The sequence below is a fragment of the Arvicola amphibius genome, chromosome 11 (assembly GCF_903992535.2).
Source record: "Arvicola amphibius chromosome 11, mArvAmp1.2, whole genome shotgun sequence".
NCBI lineage: Eukaryota > Metazoa > Chordata > Mammalia > Rodentia > Cricetidae > Arvicola > Arvicola amphibius.
The window spans coordinates 6,207,937-6,232,651 of NC_052057.2; the positions used below are offsets into that span (position 1 = coordinate 6,207,937).

A 24,715-nucleotide genomic window follows, 5' to 3' on the forward strand; every position below is an offset into this window, starting at 1 on the left:
GTTTATCTGTTGTCCTAGAGATCCATTCATTGGCTTCCTCTTACACCCTTGAGATTGTTTTGGGTGACAAATTTATGGTCATATTACCCATCGAGTCCTTGATGTACAAAATCTCTATCCTACATGCTATACTTGTAACAATGCAATCTATACCATAACCCTGTAGGAGATTCTGCTACCATCACTTTAAAGACTGGGAAAGTGAGGCCTTAAATAGTGTGTCTAAACGTCACAGCCAGTAAGTGGTAGATACCAAGAACTGGTTAAGTGTGAGGGAAGTAATGAAAAACAGAAACACTTCTATGTCTCACAGGGAGGGCGAACATGCAACAAAACGGAGCCCATCTCGGAAGCAGAGCAGATTCTTGTCTCCATGATGCCGATGGGCAAGCATGCAGTGCCGTGGCACTGATCCAAACCATGTACTACCCACACCGCTGTGTCTGAGGCTGCTGATAGCTGCAAGGGTGCCTTGGCTGTGTTCTCCTTGCTCTTAGATTCCTCGCTCACTGCTGTCCCCCTCCAGGGTCTCAAGGACCTGCTGGAAGGCTCCCTGGCTTGCGTCAGTATCTTCCATGCTTTGGCCGTTGTGTGAGAAACCCTGCTCCCAAGGCTTAGACCTTCTCCCCACTGTCTAATCTTGGGGTTCTTAGTTCTGGCATTTTAACATAGGCAGTAAGGAAGATTAAAAAAAAAAAAAAAAAAAAAACCCCAAGCCCAGTTACCAGCCTAAATCAGTGGGATCAGCCAACTTAGACTGAAGTATTAGTTTGGTGATTCAGCTTCTTTACCAGGAACCTTCTGGAAACATGAACTATGCTTTATGGAATTATGGTATGTATGTGCTCACTGGCTCTTCTCTTCATTATCGACAGTCTACCTTCTTGAAAAGCTCACTTGGCTCCCGGCCCTCTCTAACCACACTTAATTTCGCCTTGTCTGGAGACCCAAGATGGGTCTGTACAAGTGAAATGTCTCCTAGCTGATCTTGTCACGACTGTTCCTGTCACCTCCCACCCATTTCCCACACAGTATTCCACCTTTCTAAGAGTGACCTTAGCAAAAGTCTACGGATCACGTTCCTGCTGACTTAACCCCTCCCAGTGAGCTCACGCTGTTTGCAGATTAAAATCCCAATGCTCCAAACAGGTCCGCACGCTTCCAGCAAGTCTATCCCCTGCCTTCCCACTCGCCTGGGACTTCCTGGGATCCAGGCGTGGATTCTAGTTGGATGGGCTTATCCTGCCTGGTTCAAGCAGCACCAGGGACAGCCCTTGAGGTATTTTTCTGCCACTTGAGATCCTTCTGTCGAGGATTCTCTGTTTAGATCTGTACCCCATTTTTAAAATGGATTATTTAGTGTTTCGATGTCTCGTTTCTTGAGTTCTTTATGTATTCTGGAGATCAGCCTTCTGTTGGTATGGGGTTGATGCAGATCTTTCCCCATCCTGTAGGCTGATGTTTTGTCTACTGATGGTGTCCTTTGCCTTACAGAGGCTACAGTTTCACGAGGTCCCATGTATGAATGGTGGATCTCAGTGCCTGCACTACTGGTGGTGCTCTATTCAGGACGTTGTCTCCAGTGCCAGTGGCATTCAATAGCCCAGGTTCCTGCCCAAAGGTCCTCGGCCATACTTTGGGTATTACAAACTGGAATCATAATGTTTTTTGAAACAGGCTGTCCTGTCACCCAAACTGACTTCAAACTAGCTTCATAGCTCAGAGTGACCTTGACCTCCCAAACATCCTCCCACTTCTCGGATACTATAGCAGGCATGCCCTGCCATGCCTGGTGACTTCTTCTACTCCCAGCCCCCGTGACTGTTTTCAAAACAGTGTCTTGCTACATGGCCTTGGTTGTCTTAATAGTCAGCAGATAGCTAAAGCTGAGAAATTCGCAGTGGTCTGGGACTGGAATGATGACTCAGTGATGAAGAGCACTGGCTGCTCTTCCAGAGGACCCAGGTTCAATTCCCAGCACCCACATGGCAGTTCACAGCTTACAGTAAACTCCAGTTCTGTATCAGATGCCCTGTCTGGCCTCATCATGTAGCAGACGCTGCACATGATGCACAGACATACGTGTAGGCAAATCACCCATACGCATAAGAGAAAAATCAAGGTTAAAAGTGTTTTAACAAAAAAGTATGCTTGTTAACCAGTAACAGACATACACACAACACCAAAAAAGCATGAATGTTGCCTTTTTTAAAAAAGACATATAGTTCTTTTAACACCCCCCCCACACACACATCCTCTAGAATACAAGTTACAAGGAAAGATGCACTAAAAGCCTGGCTTGTTCGCTCGTGTGATCATGGGCTCTAGCCAGACTCTCAACTGGGGAAGCGCTGAATTTGGGTAGTGCTGCTGCCCCCAAAAAACAAAGCACGGAAACTGACTGGGAGGCTGAACCCTACCTTACCCAGAAAAGAGAAACCCTCAATCCAGCCGAAAACATGGTGATTGGACCCCTCTGCACCCACCTGAGTTCAGTCCCCAACCAAAGCATCCCGACAGCTCAGGAGTGAGGTGAAAAACTCTCTACGCACGCGTGTTTTGCATCACAAGACAGATGTGTCCTTCCAAGGTACGTGTGCCTGATTTGTTAGAACCAGGATCTCCCCTAAAGGTCATAGAAGGATCTAGAATTTAAGAAATTTCAACTTCTCTGGTTATGGTTCTATTTATTAATTTGTACTTGTTATGGTTTAAATTAGTATTTCCCTAAGGCTCATAAGTTAAAGATTTGGTCCCTAGTCGATGAGGTGGCTGAGCCTTTAAGGGGCTAGGAAAAAAATACACACACACACACACACACACATATATCAGTGGTATAAAGTGAGGTCGTGGTGAAGACCCCGGACTTGGTCCTTAGGATCCCAAAAATGGAGGAGGAGGAAGGGAAGGAAGAAAGAGAAAAAGAGGTAAGAAGAAAGAGAGTGAGAAAGGAAGAAAAAATACCTAGAACCTCCTAAGAGGTCTTCTGGCCATTGGGTGTATGCCCTAAACTGGACCTTGGGACGTTGGTTCTTTCTTCTCTCTTTTATGGGGAAATGACTTTGCTTTACCATGAGATTTCCACCATGATATACAGCTTTGCCTCAATCAACAACTCTAACTGATCATGTACTGGAGCCTTTACAATTCTGAGCCAGGATGACTCTTTTCTCTTAATAAACTGACTATCTCTCGGGTCTTTGTTATAGTAATGGAAAGTAACGCAGTAGCCACACAGGCGGACTGAGCTTTGTCTTTTCCTTCTTCAGTTTATGCTCGGTTTCCCAACTTCATTCACAATCCCCTAAGGACAGTATTTTCTTTCATAAACAGTTTGCATTCTTATGACTTGGTGCTATGCACGGAATCGTCCAAAGGTAGCCTTTCCTCTCTAGGAAGATTGTTCACAGCTGCAGTGTTTCTCAGATGCTTTCCAAGAAGGTGTTTCTATTAGCACATTCACACCTTCTTCACCACGAGTTGTTAAAGGTGTCCAATAGCCTCTCTCTGCTGGTTTTCTTTGCGGAGAAACAGTTGACGCAAGCAATGCTGTTCAAAGGCATTTCTCACATAGAATACGTGTTTTTCATGTACTGCGGTGTGACTCTTCCTATGTGGCTTGACATGGGAGTAGCGAGTAGCAGCTGTGCCTAGCCAGCCACAGATGTTGTCCAGGAAGATCTTCTGGACAGCACCTGATCGACTTTTTAAAATATTAATTTGATTCTATTTCTGTTCACGAGTGCTTTGCCTGCATGTATGTATGAGACCCATGTTCGTGCTTGGTGCCCATGGAGATCAGAACAGGGTATCAAGTCTTCTGGAACCAGTGCTACAGATGGTTGTGAGCCACCGTGTTGGTGCTGGGAACCAAACCCAGGTCCTCTACAAGAGCCAGAAGTACTCATAACTACAAAGCTGTCTTTCTAGCTGCCATCCAAAGGGCTTGAAGTCCCTTTCTATGTCATATATTTTATGTTAATAGAAGAGACAAATCCTAATGCTTTTGTATGTGCTAATAACTATATTCTTCAAGAATGAAGGCTGGAGAAACCCTTCCCCCATAAATCCATAGAGATGACACTATTATATCTCCAGTCTGGCCTTCTCCTTTGGGCATCTGGATTGTGCTCCGTTTAGACAAGAGCCCAGTAGTTATTCTTTCCCCATAATTTAACACACCTGGAGCTACACATGTTTAATTTTTGTTCGCGGCTACTTTAAGACAACATGAATTCAAACCAGTATGTGACTTTAGTAAAATTATGCTTATTAACTAAGGCTACATATTATTGTGGTTTCTAGGCCAACAGCATGAATTAAGGTCTTTTCAACTACATATCTATGTTTTCCCACAGAAAGCAAACATACAGACTGGTATCTCTTTCCCTCTCTGTAATCTAGCACATTCTTTACTATGTTACTTTGCTTTGTCCCTTTCCCTAACTAGGCTGGCAGAAAGTAAAATTTATGTTGTTCATTAGAAATAAAAATTTGTGTTTTTTTTTCTGTCACACAAATCTACATGAAGTAATAAAACTATAATGATAACGTGACTTTCAAGACTGGGAAAATAAGCCGTCCCTAACTTAGGAAAGAATCCCATTACTCATTTAAAATATATCCCCAATGCACTTACCATGGGTTTTGATAACGGTGGGTTACTTTGTCGCTTGCATGAAGACTTAGCTCTCCACGCTGCAAAAGGAGAAAAACTAATTCAGGGTTATTCTTTGGTAGATAGGGACCCATGTGTCTGAAGTCTGAGTATCTATATTCCTCCTCTAAGGGGAGTCAGGCTAGAACATGGAGTAGGATGCTAAATTCAGATAAAAGAAAATCAGTGGGTGCCACTCACCAGGGCCGCTTGCCCTGGAGCAGGGAAGACAAACCATTATGGTGAGCCAATATGTGGTGGGGTGTGGGAGGGGGCGCAGAATGGCTCCTGTCCTGTGGGGAGAGGCAGATCTGAAGAGGTGAAGGGGGTGAGGAACAGGCTAAAGTAGGAGGCCTGCTTGTCACCCTGGGCCATGCTGACGTCCAGGCCTAGACATGGGTCTGTGGCCCCTCTGCAGCCGGGGTCTGTGTTACCACCAAAGGCTGCAAGGATGCTGGGGTTCTGGGCCACCACTTGATCCTGTTGGAGTCCGAGGGATGTGCTGCTGCAGGGCCATGCTGATCTGAATGACCAGTGCTGCCACCCGGGGCCATGGAAGTGTCTGGGTCTGAGCTGCAGCCAAGGGCCATGTCTGGGTCTGTGCCTCTATTGCAGCCAGGGTATGAGAGGATGTCCATGGCTCCTGTTACCATGAAAGGCTGTTCAGATGCCTGGGGTCTGGGCTGACACCTGAGGCCATGTTGGTGCCTGAGGGTCAGACTGCTGCCAGGGCCCTACAAATCAGGGGGGCCTGTGCTGCCACCTGGGGGGGCATAGTGACATCAGAGCCCACGCTGCAGCCAAGGGTTGTGTCTGGGTCCATAGTCCTGCCATAGCCAGCATCTGTATTGATGTCCATGGCTCTGTTTCTGTTACCACTGAGGGCTGTGCAGCTGCCCGGGGTATGGGCCAACACCCATGGCCAATTTGGAGTCCAGGGACAACATTGCTGCTGAGGCCATTTGGATCTGTGAGGCCTGAGGTGCCACCCAGGGCCATGGAGACAAGTAGGCTCAAGCAGCTGCTGTGGCCATGTCATGGTCCTGATGCAGCTGGGATCTGTTGATGTCTATTGTCCATGTTGCCATCGGGGCTCATGCAAACCAAGTGTTGAACAATGTCTTGAAATCCTAGGGCCGTGCTGAGTTGGTCCCGCTCCCCACCATGGGAGTGAGAGAGCTGGCTCTGCCCCTCAGAGGGCAGAGGTCCCAATGCCCGCCTGAGCAGTTCAGCTACCATCGAGACAAACATCCAGGACTTGGGGTTGGCACTCTCCAGCATCTGTCCTCTCTACGTCCTGCTGCAGCACGGGAAGCGACTGGGCCTGGGGAATCATAGCTGCAGGATCTCCACGACTGGGGCAACAGAAGGACAACTGAGGCGACTCAGTGAGGGTCTAGGGTTATCGGTATACCAGAAGCCAGCAACCTTGAACTTGACACATTATTATACAGCGAACATTTGCAAGTAAAGCTGTTTGGACAAAAGGGAATAGGGCACGATACTCTGCAGCACCCAGGGCCACTGAGAGGAGATGATGGAGGGGTGGGGAGATGGAGGAACAAAGTGGTTTTTTGTTTGTTTAATATTCTTATTTGTATTTTTAAATGTTTATTATTTCCAGTTTTCCTTGGCATGGGGGAAGTGGGGGACGCTACAAGAATGAAGGGCAGATACTGAGGGACCGGGAAATGAGTGCGATTTGGGTGCATGGTGTGAAATTCCTAAAGAAAAAGAAAAGTTATGTTTAAAATTTTTAAAAAGAAAATCAGTGGAGATGATCACTATTGCTTCCTGGCCTGAGAGGAAACAGTCACCACGAGCTCCACTCCCTCTGTGTGAATGAAAAGGGCTGACAAAGACTGGGGAACTGGCCCGGCTCTGACTCTGTGAGGAAGCAGCACTGTGGACTGTCAGCCATCATTTAAGTGGGCACTTGAGGGCTCTGCAGAGTTAGTCAATGTGTCAGCGGAGTAGGGAAGAGCTGGCATTAGAGGCCTGTAGCAGACCTGAAAACTCTCAGACAGTTGAGAATTTATTTGGTAGCTAAATATCAGTTTCACATTTAAAGAAAAGAGAGAGAGAAAGCATGAAATCCCACACCCTCCCATGCTCCCGTGTATGCTTGAATGTTGTATTATTCCTGGGTGAATGCTCTCTGTGTTCCAGTTCCTTTCCCCATCTTAGAAAGGAGCTGGGAAACAGGGGTGTCATGTTCATATTCAGAGGGCTTTAGGACTACAATCACTTCTCAGTTTTTCTGGGCTAGGTTGAAAATTACAACATGAAAACATAAAAAAAAGTATTTCACTTCTGCTTTGGAATACATTTTAAAAATTTATATTGACAGGAGGTGTGCCAGATTCATAGCAGCTCAAAAAATAGCAATAACCATGAACATTCAGCAGCAATTGGCAACCCCAGATGTTCTCATATCCTTCCCTCTTCCTCTTGCCCAGGCTTTTCTTGGAACGGCTTTGCTGCTAGCCTGCCTAATAGTTGTTTCTGCTCTATTTCCTTATTGCACCTGCTTGCTCAGGTGACCCAAAATGGCAGTATTGACCCCCATACAGAAAGCAACCATACATAGGAAGGGGTCGGTTACGAGTTTAATGCAGAGCTGGCCATTAGTTAACAGGCAATGCGGAAGTAGTGATCTCTGAACAATGGAAAGGTCATGGTATCGGTTGATCCCTGGCATACAATTCCCTAAAAACCAGTTGACACACTAATTCAAAAGTGAGTTTACTATTTTCTTTGGATGCTCTTCTTTGATCTTTTGCTACTCAAGATTTATTAACAAAAGCATGACATCTTCTTGTCAGAAATGCTAAGAAGTCTTTTCTTCTCTTGGAATTACAGGGTTCATGTCAAAAACCTTGTTATTGCCAGGCGGTGGTGGCACATGCTTTTAATCCCAGCACTCAGGAGGCAGAGGCAGGCAGATCTCTGTGAGTTTGAGGCCAGCCTGGTCTACAAGAGCTAGTTCCAGGACAGGCTCCAAAGCTACAGTGAAACCCTGTCTCAAAAAACAAAACACACACACACACACACACACACACACAAACAAAAACTTGTTATTTTAAATACGCTCACCCTTTCGTGTTTTAATTTATTAACAAACACACTGTGACTTATTTGAGTAGCCATGCACACCAAGGTGCTAAACCTAATGAATTCACAATCATATAAACATTTATATTGGCCCCATTATTCATAATAAAGAAAATATTGATCTAGAGATTAGTCCCCTGGGGATGTTACTCAAGGGTAGAGCACTTGCCTGTTGCCCTGATAGACATGAGGTCCTACATTTTATCCCAGAACTACAGATAAATAAACAAAATTCTAACATTTTCATACAATCCACAAATACATAATGTTTTTGTGAAGTTTTTATATATTACATTTTTCAGTTAACAAATATAATTATAGGTCAAAATTAAACGTTTCCTATGAAACCATGTCTAGGGGTTAGTAAACCATGTCTAGGGGTTAGTAAAAAGGAAATGCAAGCTAGCCACTGTGAGCGGAACACGTTTTGGTGAAGACTGAGTTAAATTAATTGCGTACATCCAGGGCTAGTTCTAGGGACAAGGCCACTTCCCCTTTTACTTCCCACCCACCTCGAGTGCAACCCTGCCATGCTCAGGTGACCTGTGGGACTGTTTTCCAGAGAAATCCTTGCTTTGTTATATTCCACAATGCTTTTTCGAGGGTATCTGATGGAGCTTTCCTTACTGGAAGGGCCGATGTTACCCATTTCTGTCACTAGGGGCTTTCTTATCGGTAGACCGGATGCAATGCAATGTATTTTGAGAATGTGTACACACTAAGGTTTTCTTCCCCAGCCTCCTTCCTTGGTAACACTGGGCTCTCAGTCCCCCCCCCCACAGTACTCCCTCCGGCGATCTTTTGTTATGCTAATGTGTTTGTTCTCTACTTGCCTCAATTTGCAAAATATTACTGTTAACCCCTTAGGTGTCTTTCTTCCCACAGCCTGTGATAAGCACACGCATTGTTGTCCTGAGCCACTAAACTGCATAATGTCGCCTATTTTAGACTGGAATTACTGAATCAAGTAGGGCATAAAGGCCTTTGCAAGATCGGGGCATCTGAAGTATTCATTATATATTCAGTGCAAGGGTTGAAACAAAACAGTTCTTTCTGGAAAATGTCAGCGGTTAGGGCTTAGCCTCTGCGATGCACTTTCCTTGTAAAGAGAAAGAGCAATGCAGAGACCCACATTGCATTCTATGCCCCGTTACAGAGGAGCCTGAATGTTTTTGCCATTGTTGTTTAACTGTACTGTTTCAAATAATTTGAACCAATTAATCAACTTTAAGCACGCAGTAAACACTGGGCTTTGTGAGTATGTTAGCTTGAGAGCCGGAATTGCTGCTTCCTGGTGTGTATCCAAGTGGTGCGCAAATTCTATCATGGCTCTACCGCCCTGCAGCTGGAAAAGATGGGCAGATAGAAACATGAAAGCCCCTGGATGCCATTTGCTGAGCCCTGCTGTGTGAAACACCTATGCCAGCACTATGCACACATACCTCACTTAATCCAGACAACAAAACTCAGGGTTTCCTATTAACCCTGTGGTGGGCAGAGTTCCAATGGCCCCCCGAATTCTCATTTCTGGTAAACGTGCTTTCTTCAGATAGTCCACCCAATATCTACACACAGGGTGTTGCTGATGGGGGATTTTATAAGCATAATCAAGGCCCTAAATCCTTTGAATTTAAGAAGGATTTGCCCAGTGTGGTGGGCATAGGCTTGTAGTCCCAGTTACTTGGGAGGCTGAGGCAGGAGAATCATAATTTCTGCTTCTGCCTAGGCTACAGGGTGAGTTCAAGGACAGTCTGATCAACTTAGCGAGGTCTCGTAGCTGTGTTACGGAGTACTTGCCTAGCATCGTGCACAAGGCTGTACTACACACACACACACACACACAGAGAGAGAGAGAGAGAGAGAGAGAGAGAGAGAGAGAGAGAGAGAGAGAGAGAGAGAGAGAGAGAGAGAGAGAGAGAGAGATGCAGCCTTAGTGAGCCTAACCTAACAGAGTTTTTAGAAGACCCTAAAGTTCTAGACAGAAAGGCTGTAATGCTGAGGGGCGCGAGACCTGAGGGAGATTTCCTTAGTAGCCTTAAGCGTGAAAGAGTCATGTGGTTAGGAATCTGGGCATTCTCAGGGAGAATGGCTCCTGGCTGACACCCATCCCTACAACCACCATGAAGCAGACTCTGTCACAATCACATGAACGTGAAAGAGATGACAGAGTTACTCCAATGTCAGCTTTGGGAGACCTGAGCAGCAAGGCAGCCATGCCTTCCCCAGACTTCAGACTTGTAGATCTGGAAGCAGATACATGGTGTGCCATTACATTTCTGAATTTATGAATATCTGCTACGTAGCAGTAGAAAAGTAATATAATCTTCATTTTATAGGTAAGAAACTTATGGTGTTATGAAAATACTAGTAAATAAATCTGACAGAAAAGAGGGAAGATAAAAATCCTTCCGCTCTGGCCATGTAGCAGATACACAGTTGTAGGCTCTGCCCTAGGGCCTATGACCTACTTAGACACAGGGTCTTGGTCTCCACAGCAGTGCCACACATGAGTTCCATCTTGTGTAGCTGGCCTTAAAGCCAGTCAGAAAGTGGTTGGTTGCTCTCATAATGTTTGTGCCACTATTGCGCCTGCTGCATCTCCTGCCTCCTTGGTTGTTACGGCAGCTTGCAGGTTTTACAGCTGGGTAAGTCTGATGACTACTTTTCTCTTCCGGTAGCATGTAGGCACCATTTAGCACTGTGAACGCTCTCCAGTGGGTATGAAGCGTCCTCATCAGGACCAGCTTGATTTCTTCATGTTCTATGACACAAGTATGTGTTGTCTTTGGCCATAGGGTCTCACTGTCAGGCTCTGGAGGGTGACCAAGAGCAATGACAATAGCCTGTGACGTTTTGAGGTCTGTGGGACCCCACTTAATAAACAGCTCCTGGCGTGGGCTTTGTATTTAATAGCTTTTGGTGTCTAGATGAGGCATTGTCTCCCTCCCCCTGTTATAGGCTACCTCCTTTTAAATACACTAGAATTTTCTTTTAGAGAAAAACCAGACCCTTCTTTGTTTGGAGTAGTTCTGATAACTGACCTTCTAATGTCAGCCCTGTAACCTATTCTGCTAGCGATTCCCATCAGGACCTGAGCTTCTTAAGCAGACTCTACACTTGAAGGATCGGGAGCTTCCCAAATCTTCAAAGACAATCACTGTAAGCTTAAGCCTAAGCAGACTCTACACTTGAAGGAGCTTCCCAATCTACAATCACTGTAGTACTATTTTCTTTGTGCCCAGACACAGAGCTGGGGCCACATGCATAAGAGGCCCTTCTACTTTAACGAATTCTTTCCATCCTGCTTGGCTGAGGTTTCATGGCTTGCAGGATGCCATAGTGGGAAAGCAGAGAATGCCACACGTCTGGTCTCATTCACTCCACATTCTCTGCATTTTTGTCTCCATAGCTGAGGCGCTCTGCAAGTGCTATGCATGGAGGAAGTGCAAGTTTATCATGCTTTAAGGACTTCCCTCCAGTGACCTTAAGAGAGGATCAAAGCCAGATTTAGAAAACAGATGTCCTGGCATTTGATCCATCTGTGCTTGCGATATTAGATCATGAACAAACTGCAGAATTTCTTCAACAATAAACCGAAAACTTAACTGTAGAGTCAGACCACTTTTGCTAGAGCATAGTCTAAGCTCATCAATCCGTTCTCAGCTTCTGGTGTTCCTGTCATTATCCACTAATGTCAGCTGAAAGTCTGTGGAGTGCGTGTAATTCTGACTTTAAGAAGCTTAATTTTATTGGTTGGTGGAAAAGTTAATGCTTACATCAGAAATGCACTCAAGGTTTTCTATCAGGCCCTGTAATAATCCGGGTACTTTAAGCTATCCTTATAATTAAGGGATACAATCTCTTTACAGGTTCATAGGGTTCTTTTCCTTTTCTTTTTTCTTCCCATATTTCCACATCATAATAAAAAAATGATAGAAAACAGGTACGTATTTTTCAATTGACCAACCACTGTCTGCAACAGTCACATCCTTAAGTGAGGAAAGGTGCCAGTTTAGCCAAGAGACCAGGCCTCTGGCTGCTATGATAGCCAGAGAACCATGCTTGCTTCCAAATGAACTACTTTTTTTAAACTACCGGTTGTATTTTCGTCTTACTGAAATTTGAAAATGCAGAGACTGCACTCAGTGCGATGGATATACTACATAGAGGAGTTAAGTCAGTTGCTTACTGCCCCTTAACTCCAGCGCAGTATCCACGGATCAACCCACTCAACCTGTTGCTGGTTATCTTCTGCCCTTTTGGAGGGCCTGCCACCCAGCTCCCAAGTAAATCACACATGGAGGCTTATTCTTACTTATAATTGGCCAGCCTTAGCTTGGCTTGTGTCTGATCAGCTTTTTTTTCTTTTTTTTTTTTGTTTTTTTTCTTGTTTGTTTTTCGAGACAGAGTTTCTCTGCAGCTTTAGAGCCTGTCCTGGAGCTAGCTCTTGTAGACCAGGCTGGTCTCAAACTCACAGAGATCCGCCTGCCTCTCTGCCTCCCGAGTGCTGGGATTAAAGGTGCGCGCCACCACCACCCGGCTGATCAGCTTTTCTTAAATTGTCCTGACTACCCTTTGCCTCTGGGCTTTTTCCTTTTCTTTTGTATCTCTTACTTTCACTCTTACTCCGTGCCTGGCTGTGTGGCTGTGTGTCTGGGTGGCTGTGTGGCTGGGTGTCTGGGTAGCTGGGTGTCTGGGTGGCTGTGGGGCTGGGTGGCTGTGGGGCTGTGTGGCTGGGTGTCTGGGTAGCTGGGTGTCTGGGTGGCTGTGTGTCTGGGTGGCTGTGTGGCTGTGTGTCTGGGTGGCTGTGTGGCTGTGTGTCTGGGTGGCTGTGTGGCTGTGTGTCTGGGTGGCTGTGTGGCTATGGGGCTGGGTGGCTGTGGGGCTGGGTGGCTGGGTGTCTGGGTGGCTGTGTGGCTATGGGGCTGGGTGGCTGTGGGGCTGGGTGTCTGGGTGTCTGTGTGGCTGTGTGGCTGTGTGTCTGGGTGGCTGTGTGGCTATGGGGCTGGGTGGCTGTGGGGCTGGGTGGCTGTGGGGCTGGGTGGCTGTGGGGCTGGGTGGCTGTGGGGCTGGGTGGCTGTGGGGCTGGGTGGCTGTGGGGCTGGGTGGCTGTGGGGCTGGCCCCTGACATCCTCCTCCCCTTGTTCTCTAGTTGCTCCTTCTTGTTCCTCCTTTCTCTTTCTATTTCGCCTCTCTGCCTGCCAGCCCCTCTTATCCTTTCTCCTGCCTCACTATTGGCCGTTCAGCTCTTTATTAGACCTTCAGGTGTTCTAGACAGGTAAAGAACCGCAGCTTCACAGAGTTAAACAAATGCAGCATAAACAAAAGCAACACATCTTCACCTCGTTAAACAAATGTTCCGCAGCATAAACAAAAGCAACACATCTTCACCTCATTAAACAAATGTTCCACAGCATAAACAAAAGTAACACACCTTAAAAGAATATTCCACGACATCAGTGCCCTCTCCCTAAATCTCTGGTAACCACACTTCATTCACTTCTGAGATCAGCACCTGGGGATTCTGGCTGTGAGTGAGATCACATGTCTTCCTGTTCCTAGCTGACACTAACATGCTGTTCATCATAACCTGTCTCGACCATAGCATGGGACACACACACCATCTACACAGGATCAGACATACATGTATTTTTCTGGAGGTTCAGATTTAACTAAGATTTTTATAAGAAAATTACTTTCTTCTACTTCTTTGAGGAACTCTATAAATTCAAACTTTGTAAAACGGCAGAAAATACAACATCAGGGTTGAAGAAGGTAAATGATGTTACTATATTATTTTCAAGGAAAAGAGAGGTTTCTCCTCCCTCCCAAGCAATCGACATGTGGCACACCAAGCGCTTCCTGGGACGGATGGAAGTGTGTTACTATATCCAGCACTTGAGAATGAAGGTGTTAATGTAAGAATCATTTTTATATTAAACTACAAACTCTTAGGTGCCCATATCTGTAAGAAATAAAGTTGGGACCTGAACACTGGACACATCCAATCTCAGAAAGAACAAAGCATTCCAGAGGCATGGCTGTCTTAAGACTTGTTTTTTATTACTGATACTTGTGTGTGAGAGAGAGAGTGCAGGTGTCCATGGAGACTGGAGGGTCAGATGCCCTGGAGCTGGGGTGCAGACACTTGGGAGCAGCCTTCTGCGGGCGCTGGGAACTGCAATGGTGGTATGTACTCTTGACTGGTGAGCCATGTCTTCAGCCCAGGCACAACTGTTTTAGAAAAATAATTTTCTATTTTTCTTTTATAACTTGGTTGGAAGGGGGAAGCAGCTTTATCCTGTGTCTAAAATCTCCGACACTGGGGTTGCAGTTGTGCGCTTGCCTTGCACGCGGGAAGCAGTAGGTTCAGTCCTTGGCGCTCCCAAAGCGGGCTCAAGGCCGGGGGTTCTTTATGGTTATTCCAAATGAAACCACAGATAGATGCGAATCTTTGGAATGTGGAGAAAACCCCCAAGTTCTGAAAATATGTGTTCTGATGTGCTCTATATTTTTAGCAGCTCCACATGGGCAACATTTTTTGTAGTTGGATTTGAGAAAGAGGAGACTGATAGTTTCACTGCCCAGGACAAAGACAGTGTCGTCTCTTAGAGGCCCTGTCTTTCTGGCCCCTATAATAATACTGATAATATCTGATTTGTTTCCGAGGGCTTCAAATGCTTCTTAAATTAAAATTCCAAAGGTAAGCATGGCCAAATTATTATTCCATCCACTAGTCCCTATGAACAACTTCATATTACAGACGAGGTGTACTTATGTGTATAAACAGTACTGAGTGGGAAGCTGGAAGAACACTGACAGAATTATGTCAGAATTATGTCAGAAAAAGCTACATGCTTTAGCCAAGTAGCGACTAGAACTGGCCCAGAGGAGCACCGGCCACAGGGATGTACATGTAACTGGGGCAGCTGGAGCCTGGCCTTGCATTTCCTGCATCTCCTTCTCTCCCTGTGTGCTTGGCATGACAGGGTTGAAACCCTGGCTCTGTCAGGCAGTATCTGTGACCTCAGGAATGGAGCTCACCTGCCCATACCACAGTCCCCTCATCTGCCAGATGGTAACAGAGAGGATCGCAGCGTGTTCTCATTAAACTGTCCTTGTCGTTCTTGCTTACCGTCCCTAAGTTATTCACTAGTGAGGAAAATGCCCAACAAAGCAACCGATGTAGGATAAACTGTCATGACGGACTTCAGCATCTTAACAGAAATCTGTTCAAATGTCATTAAACTGTCAAAAGAAGCTTCACCTAGAGCAGGCTGTTAGAATTTGTGGTGGTTAAAAGAGGCAGAATTATCAAAGCCTGGAAAAAAATGTATTAACCACCTCACGTATGCATATACAGGTGGCTTGCTATATTTAACACACAATGGTTGCAATATATTCTCGTGGTGAACTGATTTAATGTTGTCCTGGGGATCATACCAATGAAGAATGGCTGACCAAGTCCAACATGACATCATTTCTGTGGGGAAAGCAACTGACTTAAATCAATTCGCTATGAGGTCAGAGTGCAGGAGCAGAAAACGGGCCTCAGGAAGTCAGCTGACCTTGCCGAGGTCTGGGTTAAAGCAAGGCCGGGGTGAGGAGGCAGACCGCTGCAGAGGCCATTAGAATGCCACAGACACTGTTTCATTTGGCTCCAGATATTATTGCAGAAATGACATACTTAGTTTGACAGAGGCCAAATCCATTTAAACAAGAAGAATGTGCTGCTCTTAAATCTGAAATAATAGCAAAAGTAATGGGCTTTTCCTGGCTGTTATATGCATGCATTACCATGGTACTGTAACACATAAACTAGAAATAGCTAAATACACATACAAACACACACACATGCATATACGCGTGTGCATGAGCGCGCGCGCGCGCACACACACACACACACACACACACACACACACACACACACAAGACGGGGGTTCTTATGAGTTTATTTCACTGACCTTTATAGGGTGGCGAGTGTTTAAACATTCAGGTTGTCATTTGGTACGGAGGTTATTATCTCACTGCTCAAGCCAGAGAATTTGTCCCATGATCTGTGGAGCCCCCTTTCGCTCTAAAGAGGTTCCTGGTAGAGGGCAGCTGCCCAGGGCACTTCCGCAGGAGTCCCTTCAGGTGCCTGAGCATCCTGGCTGCTGGTCTCAGACAGACCTGGAGCTCAAATTAGGAAGCACAGCTGCGGAGCTATTAAAAAAAGATTCCGCGAAGGTCTGTGTAAAAACTGTGTAAAAACTGCAGTTTGGAGCTATCACAGACTACACTCTGAGGAGTGGCCGCAGCCAGACATGAAATAGCATGGGAAAGGAATGGCTATAGATGGGGGAGAAGTCGCAGGGAACAAAAGGCTTTGGAGAAATAGCAGGCAGTGGACTGAGACATCATTTAAGTGGCCCCTTTTGTCCTCTCTAAGGTGACCTCAGTTGACATCACTCCTCGCCTCTCATTCCTTGTCCTGAGACCTCTCTCTCTCTACCTCTATTGCATCTCTTTCTCTCCTTTTTCCTCTTCCCTCCTTCTCTCCTCCCCTCCTTGTCTTCCCTCCCCTCCTGTCCTTGCCTCTCCCTCTCTCCATCCCCTCTTTTCCTTGGCCCTCTCATTCTCTCTTTTTTCTCTCTCTACATGGCTTAGGTTGGCCTTGAATGATTCCCCTGCCTCAGCCTCCCAAGTTGTAATCCCTCCAAGGATTATACACCTGTCCCATTGACTCTGATTCCTCACACTTCACAAACTTTGTAGCGGGTTTGTGTACGCAGAACTGATGTGTATATCTCCAAATGCAAATTCATGATCTGAGTGTTGGTGGTAAACGGGTTCACAAGGAATTGAGAACCAAGTCTAGACTGAAGGTTTGACCTTGGACGCACAGGAAATCAGGGCTGGGATTTGGAGGGGAAGATTGGCAGCCCCAGCAAAGGGCTTCGTGGGTAGGTGCATCCTCTCCAGTTACTACGCGCCTTCCCTCTTGGGCGCCTTCCTTCCTCTGTAGCTCTAAGTCCTTTAAGGAAGTGTCGAAGATTAAAGAGGAGGAGGCCAGGAAGGGGAGTGGGCACATACGAGGAGTTGGATGAAGGAAAGGGAAGGGAGAAACATGGCATAATTATATTTTAATTAAAAGGAAAGAAAACTTTGACAGAAGCCGTGTAAAAATAAGGTGCTTTAAAATTATTATTGCTCTCTAGTTAGGAGTTCTGAAGAATGCAGGTGGGGGAATGGCAATTGTTATTAAGGATTCATTTTATAATTTTTATCCATTGCCTATATAAAGTCGGGTCTTAAACTTTTTCTCTTAGAGAGAGAGCAAAGCTGGCCTCACCTGTCTAGACTGTTTATAGCACAGCAGGCAGGGGCATCAAGCTTCCTTTGGGGTGCAAATGTTAGAAGCCAGGGAGCTGGTCAGGCCTCTTACAGAAGTGGGGGGGGGGTAGGGGAACGGCTTAGGTGTGGGGATCCAGCTGTGAAGGGCAAAACATTCTTTCTGGGAGACAGATGTGGCTCAAGGCTGGCAGTAGTAGTAACAGTAAGACTGTTTTCTGGGGCTGGGGCATTCTATCAGTTACAATGTATTTGTTAATGGTCACCTTGCTCCAAGGCATATTTGCTATTTCTTTAATGTATCCTTATAAAAATGTCTTATTAGTTGGATAGTTTTGATATATTGGTGGGCTTTGCTTGTTTGATCATTTCTCATAAACCTTCCTAACAACTCCTGTGGAGTCCTCGTGCAGGGGCAGGCGGATCTCTGTGAGTTTAAGGCCAGCCTGGTCTACAGAGCGGGTTCTAGGACAGGTTCCATAGTTACTGAGAAACCCTGTCTTGAAAAACAATCAAAAAAATAAATATACTATGAAGACAAAATATGATAAGGCAAAAAAGGAAGCTGTTTAAGATTGTTTCGAGAGACAGGTGGACCTATATGAAAAGGATTACTGTTAAGACAGTAGGACCAAGAAAGGGTAAACAGAAAGCACCATGGCTTAAAGCCTCTGCCAAGCAAGACCAGTCTCTGTGCAAATACACACACACACCCCGCACATCACATACCTCTACACACATACCTTATCCACACACACACACCACACATCATAAACACTCATCACGTGCACAAATTTCACAAAACAATTTGAGGAAATCTGAAAACGCACCCACTGTGTGATCCTATCTGTATCGCCCGCGTATAGAAGGTGCTAAAGCCTGTCTGTAAATACACTGGCCTTCTCAGACTCCGCTTCTAAAGCCACTTCTTTCTATTTTGAGATGACCGCGTGGGCACCTGCCTCGGCCCGCACCATCCAAAGGAAACAAGACAGGGCTTCTAGACTGCGGAGCCCTGGTCACTGCCACAGCACGCTCAGCATGGTGACATTCAAGATCTGACACTTAGTGGCTTTTTTGCCTTGCAGATTGAGATTCAGCGCCACCTTCTTCCCCAAAATGGCCAACTCACCGAGCAGAGCCAGCACGAAGAACATGTGCATATGCCCCGCACGCATGTGACCCTGGGACATTCCCATCACTGCACAGAGCTGCGCTCTGTTGGTGGCACTGTCTTTGTGCCTCCCATCTCGTCTACTGGGCTAAAGGCTGTGCTGCTAATAAGTACGTTTATCACCAACACCAGCAGTTTCTTCCTGCAGAGCTTAAATGCTTCTCAGTGTGACTAAGGGCCTGACATTACCTACGAGGCAAACTCGCAGTGAATCAGCTCAAATAAGAACGCAGGAGCCTCTGAAGACTGAAATTAAGAGCGGTACCTTGTTGTGAAAGCCGTCCCCCAGTCTTGATCTGTTGATGAAACTGTACTCTGGTATCCCCCAGCCAATTCCACCAACATACTCGTGTTTATATTTTGCTGGCAAGCTTCGGTTTGGGGCAGATCTCAATAAATATCTGAGATCTCCAGTTTTCTCTAAGGCTGGACGCTTTTCTCCTATGTAGGCGGTATGCTGGTGGATTTTAGGCAAGTGGTCTTTGATGTAGTCCGGACCTTAAAGAGACAGAAAGAAAGCATGTTATAACCTTCACATTACTCTCTCTCTCTCTCTCTCTCTCTCTCTCTCTCTCTCTCCTCTCATGTGTATGTGTGTGGGAGGTGTCTCAGGTTTCTCAGCCCAGTTTGCAAGGTCCTGGGGATTGAACTCTGAGATGCCTTCATTTCAATTGTGGAGTAAATACTATGGCACTTTCTAATGGTCCTAGGTATGATTATCAGCCGTTTAAATGGGTTAAGTCAAAGAATCCTTATTAACAGCTGTTAAAGGTAGACTCTAACCCCCCCACACCCCATTTAAGATGGGGAAAGAAAGTCTCAAAGATTGGTTCTTTGTTCAGAGTCAAAGTTCAGAGACAAACTCTCCACACTGTCAGGCTGCCTTCCAAGCTGGACGCTCAATGGTTCCACGAAGCTTCTGTGTTTGTAATTAATTCAAGAAAGACACATTTCAATTCTAAAGTTCCTCATCTGTGACATATGGGCAAGGGCTAGCCTTCAGACCCGGGGGTATTTGCTTTACATCTATGGCTTCTTAAATGAGTGTGAAAATACCCTAAATGTGTTAGAAGCCATTAGAAAACAGAAAATGACGAGACGGGACAGCTCTGACAGATGACGACTCAAGGCAGGGGAGCTAGCATCAGCCTTCAGAATGTAAAACAATGAAAGTAATCAATGAAATGAGAGACAAACAGGAATCCCAGATCTGGGCAGAGATCACTCACATCTACACTTGGAAGCTGATGATGTGTGTGGAGACCTTCATTTCTATCAACACGGCAACAGTTTACGGGAGGCACTGCAGCCTAAGACTGCGGTTCTGCTCGTCAAGAGCTTGGTGTTTGGGGAGTCTAGGGAAGTCAAGGCCACGGGTCGGGTGCATCTGTTACATCCCCCACAGACTCAGGTAGAAAGGCTGTTTTGGAAGAGTCTGGACCTTTTGGGAGGTGGAGCCTCACGGGAGGAAGTGGGTCACCAAAAGATGGAGCCTTGAAGTTTTATGGCCCTGACGCACTTTGCAGCCTGCTGCCTGCCCCAGACTACCGAGGACACACTGTAACCTGCTGGTTCTCACCCAGTTCAGTAGGGGCCCCTTAAGCAACTGCTGTCCTGATTCTGTGGCTCTCTCAAAGTCACTGAGGGAAACTTTATCTAGATCTCTACCCCTCTAATAGAACTCAGGATTCAAAGATGGAGGTGAAATTCAGAGAGGCTCACTCTCAAGTAGCTAACCTTCTCTCCTTTCTCGGCTGCCCTCAGAGTTTTCCTTCTCTGCCTGCCAGCCCTGCCTATCCTTTCTCCTGCCTTGATATTGTCCGTTCAGCGTTCAGCCCTTTAATAGACCACCAGGTGTTTTAGACAGGCAAAGAATCCCAGCTTTACAGAGTTCAGCAAATGCAACATAAACAAAAGCAACACAACTGTACATCATTAAAACAAATGTTGCACAGCATAAACAAGAGAAACACACCTTAAAACAATGTTCTACAACAGTAGCCAGCTTTGGTAGCCATGCCTTCACCGCCAAGATGGGTGACCTCTCTTCTTAAACTCCCGCCTCCCTTAGGTTGCCCTTGTCAAGTGTTTGATCACAGGAATGAGAACCCTAACAATCAACGGGAGGACTCGGGTCCTTAAGCTGGACTAGTAAGGTGTGTTGTGCTAGATGGAAGCCACGTTCAAATGTTCTTGGGAACAGCGCCTGCAACATTTGCTTTGCAGATAGTCAACAAAAGTAAGCTCAGCACTCTGCATAGCTCAATGGCGAGCAAAAATGTTTATAATTATGGTTTTGGTTTTCTTGGTGGTTGTTTTTATTTTATAGTGGCCACTTGCATGCATCCCACAGTTACGGAGAGGTTTAGGGAGATAATAAACCTCCACGAGTCTCAGATATGGTTAATAAAGAGGTTGCAGGTGGAGCTGAGTGGCAGAGCGCTTGCCTAGTGAGCATGCACAAGGGCCAGGGCTCATCCCCAGACCCTTAGGAGAAAGGAGTGTGGTTGTGAGGGGTTTTGTTTTGCCTGGGGTAGAACCCGGGGCCATACACACTCTACCATAAAGCGGTACCTGTAGATGGAGCAGCGGGGCTGCGTCCCGCCACCCGGCTAGCTTTATACCTGAAATAATTACACGGAAACTGTATTCTTTTAAACACTGCCTGACCCATTAGTTTCAGCCTCTTATTGGCTAATTAACTCATATTTAGTAATCCGTGTAGCACCACGAGGTGGTCACTTACCAGGAGAGATCTTAACCTGCGTCCATCTCGGATAGGAGAGGCATGGTGACTGCCTATGGCGTCTGCCTCACTGCCTTCTACCCAGCATTCTGTTCTGTTTACTCCGCCTACCTAATTTTCTGTCCTATTAAAGGGCTGAGGCAGTTTCTTTATTAACCAATGAAATTAACACATAGACACTCCTCCATCAGGCACCCAGTCAGGATCACAGTGTTGAGCCTAATCCTGGTTTTGTCCAGAGCTGGCTGTGTGAGCCAGGGAAGGTCACCCAACTTGTGCATCTGGCACCACCTCTGCAGTGTTGCCACTTCTCAGGAGAAAGAGAGGAGTTTTACTTAGCACAGTGTTTAGTTCAAAATCTGGTTCATGTGCCCAATCTTCTCTCTGATTCATGGGCCTTTTAACGTGAGCCTTCTCTTATCTGTTACAGTTCTTAATTTGTATCTTGGGAACCAATGGACTTGCTAGTGTTCTTTTTTTTTAATGTTTCTTTGTTTGTTTATTTTGAGACAAGGTTTCTCTGAATGGCCTTGGCTGTCCTGGAATTTACTCTGTAGACCAGTCTGGTCTCTCTAACTCACAAAGATCCGCCTGCCTCCACCTCCAGAGTACTGGAATTAAAGTACTACCACCCGACTTGATTTTTTTCTTACTGTGAACAAATTTCAAATCCTTCAGAACTCTTTGATATTAAAGGTCATCAAATATTTATTGTAAAAGCCAGAAAGGAAATTGTTTTGGTTTTGCTGTCCCTTAAAATCTGTTTCACCAACTCAGTTTTGCCCTTGTAGGTCAAAAGCAGCCGTGGGAAAAGAGGAAAACAATAGCTATGCATGTATTTTCAATAAAACGTTATGGGAGGGGCTGAGGAGAGAGCCCAGTTGGTTGAGTGCTTGTTTATCATGCTGGGCTCCATACTCAGCACGGCAAAACCTGAGTGTGAAGGGGACGTGCTCATAAAATCCCAGGTACCAGAGGTGGAGGCGGGAGGAAGAGAGGCTTAAAGTCATCTTTGGCTACATAGGGAATTGGAGGTTGGCCTGGACTACACGAGCATGACCCTGTAACAACACACACACACACACAAACACACACATTATGGTGCTTTCTGCTTTCACGGTAGAATCTGAAGGTGAACAGAGCCACACAGTATACAACTTGTACATCCATCCACCGCAAACAAATTATGGAGAACATGGTTGGGAGAGGAATGCAAAAAAAAAAAAAACAAAAACAAAAAAAAAAACAAACTGGTTAAGTATGAACACCTGGATAAACTGGCTCTGGATTCCTACTCGTGACACTAATAACAAAAACCCTTGGAACCTATTCTCTATGGATGATATCTTGCTCAGCCTATCAGCCTATGTATAGTAGGGCGGGTCTTGGACCTTCCTCAAAGCAATGTACCTTACCCTCTCTGAAGAGTGGATGGGGATGGGGTGGTGGGGAAAGTGGAGGGGATGGGAGGAGGGGAGGGAGTGGGGGCTTGGACTGGTATGTATAATGAAAAAAGAAAGCCCTACTTGGTTCATGATGTCTTCAGCAGTGTGCTTAGTGTACCTGCAGGGAGAGTCACATCTCACATGTTGCCCATTCCACCAGCAAGCGTGTGAAATAGGAGCAGTAGAGGCCAGTTCCCAGCGACAAAGTCACGGAGCTAGTGACAGGACTGTCCTTCCAGAACCGTTACCTGGAGAGTTCAATCAGAATCCACTCACCCAACCTAAATTCCAGGAGGTCAACCCAGGAAGGGTTGGAAGAGGTACCAAAAGGAAATACTCTTATTTTTTTTAAAATTCTTTATCATACCTTGATGTCTTTAACATACTTGAATTTAAATCTGAATTAAACCTGTCAAGCTCTTATATATTGCATTATTATTATTTTATTTTTATTTATCTGTGCATGTCATTCATGTTCAGGTGCTCGTGGAGTTCGGAGAGGGTGCTGGATCTCTTAGGACTGGAGTTACAGGGGTGGGTGTTGGGAACCAAACTCAGATCCTGTGGGACAGTAGCAGACTTTCTTAGCCAGTCCTACTCTTGCTTTCTTCAAAAAAAAAAAGTATCTTTCAGAAATGTCTAATTTCTCTTGTAGCGTTTATGAAATAGCTAAAGGTAAGTAAAGCAGAGGTCGCTCAGTGTTTCCTAAAGGGTCGTGTGTTTCTGAGTTTTTCTCTATGAACATACAAGTGCACTGCACCTTGTGCTCTTCTTTTTGTTTGTAAATTGTTTTAGAAGGTAAATTGTTTTATGTTTATTGAGTTACATGAACCTTAAATTTATTTAGGACCTTTATTTTTGGAGAATGAAGTTTTTTTTCCTTTTTCTTTCCTAAAATTTATTTAGCTTTATTTTCTGTGTGTAAGAGTCCTGCCTGCACGGATGTGTGTGCATCACGTGCATGCCGGATGCTCTGGGAAGCCAGAAGAAAGATGCCCTGGGACTGGAGCTACAGACCTGGCTGTGAGTCATGTGGGTCGGGGCAACTGAACCCAGCTTCTCTGTGAGGAGCAAGTGCTCCTAACTGTTGAGTCATCTTTCTAGCATCCAGAAGAAACTTTTTGATATAAAAGCATACTCATTAAATCTTTTGGGTGAAATATTTTTTCCTTCTGATTTCCCCAACTTCCTAAGGAAATAATCAGCATAATCACTGTCAAACTTTATCAGATTGAACTATTGTAGAAAGCATGTTGGCATGCAGAAATTTAAATAAGTTAATTCGGTGTCATTTATATCCTAGGCGCCATTAAGAAGCCATGGGATCTAAAAAAATTTTTTTGAGGGCAACAAGATTGTAGTTGTATATAAATTTCATTCGCTATGAAATATTGGTTTTTTATTTTCTCACAACCACTTAAAAGAGTGCAAAACTGTTCTTAAACTTCTGAGTAAATGTCAGACTAGAAGTTGGCTCCTATGACTTGGTGAAGGAAGGGTGTCAAGTTAGGTAAAAATAGACGGTGTTTCAGAGGAGGAGGGAGCTTGGGACATTCCCGAAAGGAAGGAATAGGACAGCTGGAAACCGCAAAGCAACAGAAGCCGTGATGCACCGCCGGGAAGAAGGACCAGCTGCTGGGGAAGAGGAGGCAGAGGCTTACGTAAAAGATAAGCCGGGTGGCCCCGTGAATCGAGGCTGGCTCTTCTATCCAGAGGACAAGCTCCTGGCTTCCCCCAGCCTCAAACCCAGTTACAAACTGTAGTGGTTTGAATAGGTATGGCTCCCAACAACTCACGTGTTTGAATGCTTGGCCCATAGGAAGTGGCACCATGAGGAGGTGTGGTCTTGTATGCTCAAGCTATGCCCAGTGTGGCACACAGTCTCCTGCTGCCTGCGGATCAAGATGTAGAAACTCTCAGCTCCTTCTCCAGCACCATGTCTGCCTGCATGCCACTGTGGAGATGATAGGCTAAACCTCTGAACTATAAGCCAGTCCCCCACCATTAAATGTTTTCCTTTGTAAGAGTTGCCATGGCCATGGTGCCTCTTCCCAGCAATAGAAACCCTAAGACATAAGCCTTGCAGAAACAGTAACTTCCTCTGTTGAATGGGTTATCAGCAGAGACCTTCCACAGGCTCAGATGTTTGTTGCCAGGTGCCATCTTTAGAAGGAACGCAGACTACCATGAAGTCTGAGAGCGGGGAACAGTCACAACTCAGGGAAACTGTGTTCAGCCGACCACAG

At 45.6% G+C, this 24,715-nt stretch overlaps 1 protein-coding gene across 1 annotated transcript in view; it reads right to left on the reverse strand.

Annotated features, from left to right (window-relative positions):
• Positions 1 to 24,715, reverse strand: part of C11H4orf45 (chromosome 11 C4orf45 homolog) — a 92,915-nt gene that overhangs the window by 24,824 nt on the left and 43,376 nt on the right. The window contains exons 2-3 of the mRNA XM_042055986.1: positions 18,544 to 18,776; positions 4,640 to 4,698 (exon numbers count right to left, since the gene is read on the reverse strand). Of these exons, the coding sequence (XP_041911920.1) occupies positions 4,640 to 4,698; positions 18,544 to 18,776 (292 nt within the window). The remainder of the gene's footprint in view (positions 1 to 4,639; positions 4,699 to 18,543; positions 18,777 to 24,715) is intronic.